Raw genomic sequence first — 6,329 nt, forward strand, 5'->3', positions numbered from 1 at the left:
GTGTGTGTGTGTGTGTGTGTGTGTGTGTGTGTCGGTGTGTGTGTGTGTGTGTGTGTGTGTGTGTGTGTGTGTATGTATATGTGTGTGTGTGTGTGTGTGTGTATGTATATATGTGTGTGTGTATAAATGTGTGTGTGCGTGTACGTATGTGTGTGTGTGTGTGCGTGTGTGTGTGTGTGTGTGTATGTATGTATATGTGTGTGTGTGTGTGTGTGTGTGTGTGTGTGTGTGTGTGTGTGTGTGTGTGTGTGTGTGTGTGTGTGTGTGTGTGTATGTATAAATGTGTGTGTGCGTGTACGTATGTGTGTGTGTGTGTGTGTGTTGTTTGATGTCTCAAGAGGATAAACAGCTAGGTTCTGATCCCAGTGAGCGACCTCTGCTCAGCCTGCATTCACACACACACACACACACACACACTCACACACAGACACACACACACACACACACACACACGTAGACACACACACACGTAGACACACGCACACACACACCTTGTGAGCAGCCACAAAGACATGTCATCTGATGTGTCACGCCATGACCACTGGGGGGCGCTGTTTCCCCCTCCTCCCCCACATGCTGCCCTCTGACCTTTCGGACCCAGCTGGTGATGCATGTTGCCATAGAAACGCTCCGTCATGGGAGAGGTGAAATGTAAATAAAAAGCATAATAACGCACACCTTTACTCTCCTTGGTGATGACCTCTGACCCCATCCCTGCTCCTCATTGATGTGCGTCACTATGGTTACCCACAAGATGGCGCTATGACACGAAGGTGTGAGCTGTTCCCTTTTGTCTGGGTCAAAGGTCAGATAAGGCGTTGTGAGGACGCCACCACGTCTTTGAATAGTTTGTTTTATTAATAGTTTGTTTTATTAATAGTAACCAGGATGAGGATTAACATCCTCTTTCATGTGCTTGGTGACATCATCACTCCTCCTGTTCATCTTTGTGACATCATCACTCCTCCTGTTCATCTTTGTGACATCATCACTCCTCCTGTTCATCTTTGTGACATCATCGCTCCTCTTGTTCATCTTTGTGACATCATCGCTCCTCCTGTTCATCTTTGTGACATCATCACTCCTCTTGTTCATCTTTGTGACATCATCACTCCTCTTGTTCATCTTTGTGACATCATCACTCCTCTTGTTCATCTTTGTGACATCATCACTCCTCTTGTTCATCTTCGACATCATCGCTCCTCTTGTTCATCTTTGTGACATCATCACTCCTCTTGTTCATCTTTGTGACATCATCGCTCCTCTTGTTCATCTTTGTGACATCATCACTCCTCTTGTTCATCTTTGTGACATCATCGCTCCTCTTGTTCATCTTTGTGACATCATCACTCCTCTTGTTCATCTTTGTGACATCATCACTCCTCTTGTTCATCTTTGTGACATCATCGCTCCTCTTGTTCATCTTTGTGACATCATCGCTCCTCTTGTTCATCTTTGTGACATAATCGCTCCTCTTGTTCATCTTTGTGACATCATCGCTCCTCTTGTTCATCTTTGTGACATCATCGCTCCTCTTGTTCATCTTTGTGACATCATAACTCCTCTTGTTCATCTTTGTGACATCATCGCTCCTCTTGTTCATATTTGTGACATCATCACTCCTCTTGTTCATCTTTGTGACATCACCGCTCCTCTTGTTCATCTTTGTGACATCATAACTCCTCTTGTTCATCTTTGTGACATCATCGCTCCTCTTGTTCATCTTTGTGACATCATCACTCCTCTTGTTCATCTTTGTGACATCATCACTCCTCTTGTTCATCTTTGTGACATCATCACTCCTCTTGTTCATCTTTGTGACATCATAACTCCTCTTGTTCATCTTTGTGACATCATCGCTCCTCTTGTTCATCTTTGTGACATCATCACTCCTCTTGTTCATCTTTGTGACATCATCGCTCCTCTTGTTCATCTTTGTGACATCATCGCTCCTCTTGTTCATCTTTGTGACATCATAACTCCTCTTGTTCATCTTTGTGACATCATCGCTCCTCTTGTTCATCTTTGTGACATCATCACTCTTGTTTTATTCATAGTAATCAGGATGAGGATTAACATCCTCTTTGTGGTCTGTAGAGGAAGTCAAGAAGGCAAAAGAGGAAGAGGAAGATGGTAGAGGAAGTCAAGAAGGCAAAAGAGGAAGAGGAAGATGGTAGAGGAAGTCAAGAAGGCAAAAGAGGAAGTGGTGTGTAGAGGAAGTCAAGAAGGCAAAAGAGGAAGTGGTGTGTAGAGGAAGTCAAGAAGGCAAAAGAGGAAGAGGAAGATGGTAGAGGAAGTCAAGAAGGCAAAAGAGGAAGAGGAAGATGGTAGAGGAAGTCAAGAAGGCAAAAGAGGAAGTGGTGTGTAGAGGAAGTCAAGAAGGCAAAAGAGGAAGAGGAAGATGGTAGAGGAAGTCAAGAAGGCAAAAGAGGAAGAGGAAGATGGTAGAGGAGGTCAAGAAGGCAAAAGAGGAAGTGGTGTGTAGAGGAAGTCAAGAAGGCAAAAGAGGAAGTGGTGTGTAGAGGAAGTCAAGAAGGCAAAAGAGGAAGTGGTGTGTAGAGGAAGTCAAGAAGGCAAAATAGGAAGATGAAGATGGTAGAGGAAGTCAAGAAGGCAAAAGAGGAAGATGGTAGAGGAAGTCAAGAAGGCAAAAGAGGAAGAGGAAGATGGTAGAGGAAGTCAAGAAGGCAAAAGAGGAAGATGGTAGAGGAAGTCAAGAAGGCAAAAGAGGAAGTGGTGTGTAGAGGAAGTCAAGAAGGCAAAATAGGAAGTGGTGTGTAGAGGAAGTCAAGAAGGCAAAAGAGGAAGTGGTGTGTAGAGGAAGTCAAGAAGGCAAAAGAGGAAGTGGTGTGTAGAGGAAGTCAAGAAGGCAAAAGAGGAAGAGGAAGATGGTAGAGGAAGTCAAGAAGGCAAAAGAGGAAGATGGTAGAGGAAGTCAAGAAGGCAAAAGAGGAAGATGGTAGAGGAAGTCAAGAAGGCAAAAGAGGAAGAGGAAGATGGTAGAGGAAGTCAAGAAGGCAAAAGAGGAAGATGGTAGAGGAAGTCAAGAAGGCAAAAGAGGAAGTGGTGTGTAGAGGAAGTCAAGAAGGCAAAAGAGGAAGTGGTGTGTAGAGGAAGTCAAGAATGCAAAAGAGGAAGTGGTGTGTAGAGGAAGTCAAGAAGGCAAAAGAGGAAGTGGTGTGTAGAGGAAGTCAAGAAGGCAAAAGAGGAAGAGGAAGATGGTAGAGGAAGTCAAGAAGGCAAAAGAGGAAGATGGTAGAGGAAGTCAAGAAGGCAAAAGAGGAAGAGGAAGATGGTAGAGGAAGTCAAGAAGGCAAAAGAGGAAGAGGAAGATGGTAGAGGAAGTCAAGAAGGCAAAAGAGGAAGTGGTGTGTAGAGGAAGTCAAGAAGGCAAAAGAGGAAGTGGTGTGTAGAGGAAGTCAAGAAGGCAAAAGAGGAAGTGGTGTGTAGAGGAAGTCAAGAAGGCAAAAGAGGAAGATGGTAGAGGAAGTCAAGAAGGCAAAAGAGGAAGAGGAAGATGGTAGAGGAAGTCAAGAAGGCAAAAGAGGAAGATGGTAGAGGAAGTCAAGAAGGCAAAAGAGGAAGATGGTAGAGGAAGTCAAGAAGGCAAAAGAGGAAGTGGTGTGTAGAGGAAGTCAAGAAGGCAAAAGAGGAAGTGGTGTGTAGAGGAAGTCAAGAAGGCAAAAGAGGAAGTGGTGTGTAGAGGAAGTCAAGAAGGCAAAAGAGGAAGTGGTGTGTAGAGGAAGTCAAGAAGGCAAAAGAGGAAGTGGTGTGTAGAGGAAGTCAAGAAGGCAAAAGAGGAAGAGGAAGATGGTAGAGGAAGTCAAGAAGGCAAAAGAGGAAGATGGTAGAGGAAGTCAAGAAGGCAAAAGAGGAAGAGGAAGATGGTAGAGGAAGTCAAGAAGGCAAAAGAGGAAGAGGAAGATGGTAGAGGAAGTCAAGAAGGCAAAAGAGGAAGAGGAAGATGGTAGAGGAAGTCAAGAAGGCGGAAGAGGAAGATGGTAGAGGAAGTCAAGAAGGCAAAAGAGGAAGTGGTGTGTAGAGGAAGTCAAGAAGGCAAAAGAGGAAGAGGAAGATGGTAGAGGAAGTCAAGAAGGCAAAAGAGGAAGAGGAAGATGGTAGAGGAAGTCAAGAAGGCAAAAGAGGAAGTGGTGTGTAGAGGAAGTCAAGAAGGCAAAAGAGGAAGAGGAAGATGGTAGAGGAAGTCAAGAAGGCAAAAGAGGAAGAGGAAGATGGTAGAGGAAGTCAAGAAGGCAAAAGAGGAAGTGGTGTGTAGAGGAAGTCAAGAAGGCAAAAGAGGAAGAGGAAGATGGTAGAGGAAGTCAAGAAGGCAAAAGAGGAAGAGGAAGATGGTAGAGGAGGTCAAGAAGGCAAAAGAGGAAGTGGTGTGTAGAGGAAGTCAAGAAGGCAAAAGAGGAAGTGGTGTGTAGAGGAAGTCAAGAAGGCAAAAGAGGAAGTGGTGTGTAGAGGAAGTCAAGAAGGCAAAAGAGGAAGACGAAGATGGTAGAGGAAGTCAAGAAGGCAAAAGAGGAAGATGGTAGAGGAAGTCAAGAAGGCAAAAGAGGAAGAGGAAGATGGTAGAGGAAGTCAAGAAGGCAAAAGAGGAAGATGGTAGAGGAAGTCAAGAAGGCAAAAGAGGAAGAGGAAGATGGTAGAGGAAGTCAAGAAGGCAAAAGAGGAAGAGGAAGATGGTAGAGGAAGTCAAGAAGGCAAAAGAGGAAGAGGAAGATGGTAGAGGAGGTCAAGAAGGCAAAAGAGGAAGTGGTGTGTAGAGGAAGTCAAGAAGGCAAAAGAGGAAGTGGTGTGTAGAGGAAGTCAAGAAGGCAAAAGAGGAAGAGGAAGATGGTAGAGGAAGTCAAGAAGGCAAAAGAGGAAGATGGTAGAGGAAGTCAAGAAGGCAAAAGAGGAAGATGGTAGAGGAAGTCAAGAAGGCAAAAGAGGAAGAGGAAGATGGTAGAGGAAGTCAAGAAGGCAAAAGAGGAAGATGGTAGAGGAAGTCAAGAAGACAAAAGAGGAAGTGGTGTGTAGAGGAAGTCAAGAAGGCAAAAGAGGAAGTGGTGTGTAGAGGAAGTCAAGAATGCAAATGAGGAAGTGGTGTGTAGAGGAAGTCAAGAAGGCAAAAGAGGAAGTGGTGTGTAGAGGAAGTCAAGAAGGCAAAAGAGGAAGAGGAAGATGGTAGAGGAAGTCAAGAAGGCAAAAGAGGAAGATGGTAGAGGAAGTCAAGAAGGCAAAAGAGGAAGAGGAAGATGGTAGAGGAAGTCAAGAAGGCAAAAGAGGAAGAGGAAGATGGTAGAGGAAGTCAAGAAGGCAAAAGAGGAAGTGGTGTGTAGAGGAAGTCAAGAAGGCAAAAGAGGAAGTGGTGTGTAGAGGAAGTCAAGAAGGCAAAAGAGGAAGTGGTGTGTAGAGGAAGTCAAGAAGGCAAAAGAGGAAGATGGTAGAGGAAGTCAAGAAGGCAAAAGAGGAAGAGGAAGATGGTAGAGGAAGTCAAGAAGGCAAAAGAGGAAGAGGAAGATGGTAGAGGAAGTCAAGAAGGCAAAAGAGGAAGATGGTAGAGGAAGTCAAGAAGGCAAAAGAGGAAGTGGTGTGTAGAGGAAGTCAAGAAGGCAAAAGAGGAAGTGGTGTGTAGAGGAAGTCAAGAAGGCAAAAGAGGAAGTGGTGTGTAGAGGAAGTCAAGAAGGCAAAAGAGGAAGTGGTGTGTAGAGGAAGTCAAGAAGGCAAAAGAGGAAGTGGTGTGTAGAGGAAGTCAAGAAGGCAAAAGAGGAAGAGGAAGATGGTAGAGGAAGTCAAGAAGGCAAAAGAGGAAGATGGTAGAGGAAGTCAAGAAGGCAAAAGAGGAAGAGGAAGATGGTAGAGGAAGTCAAGAAGGCAAAAGAGGAAGAGGAAGATGGTAGAGGAAGTCAAGAAGGCAAAAGAGGAAGAGGAAGATGGTAGGAGGTGTGCTCCATTAGAAAGTTATAATTATGGAAAGTGAGGCAGCGCTCGATCAATACAGCATTCATCACTGAGACTCCGCCCATCTGACACACACTTTGCCTTGGACCGCCATCCACGTGGAACCACTGACCACACACACACACACACACACACACACACACACACACACACACACACACATTCTTGTATTTGTTACCTTCCTGCCTCCCTCTTTAGGACCAGCCTTTCTAGATATATAAAGAAGTGTATTTACAACATTAATAATATATACTACACGTATAAAAAAAAGGTAAGCATTTAGTTTTTTTGTTTATAATTGTTTTTTAATCTTCATTCACTTCAAGTTATTACAGTATGTCTCTATATACATATTTAATTTTTTTTTTTTTAAATTA

At 44.2% G+C, this 6,329-nt stretch overlaps 1 protein-coding gene across 1 annotated transcript in view; it reads right to left on the bottom strand.

Annotated features, from left to right (window-relative positions):
* Positions 1 to 2,047: 2,047 nt before the first annotated feature.
* The window catches only part of LOC133644091 (nuclear factor 1 A-type-like), an 87,385-nt gene continuing 83,103 nt past the window's right edge, over positions 2,048 to 6,329 (bottom strand). Inside the window, exon 5 of the mRNA XM_062038414.1 lies at positions 2,048 to 2,091. Within this exon, the coding sequence (XP_061894398.1) occupies positions 2,048 to 2,091 (44 nt within the window). The remainder of the gene's footprint in view (positions 2,092 to 6,329) is intronic.

Source organism: Entelurus aequoreus, linkage group LG27, assembly GCF_033978785.1.
Source record: "Entelurus aequoreus isolate RoL-2023_Sb linkage group LG27, RoL_Eaeq_v1.1, whole genome shotgun sequence".
NCBI classification, from domain to species: domain Eukaryota; kingdom Metazoa; phylum Chordata; class Actinopteri; order Syngnathiformes; family Syngnathidae; genus Entelurus; species Entelurus aequoreus.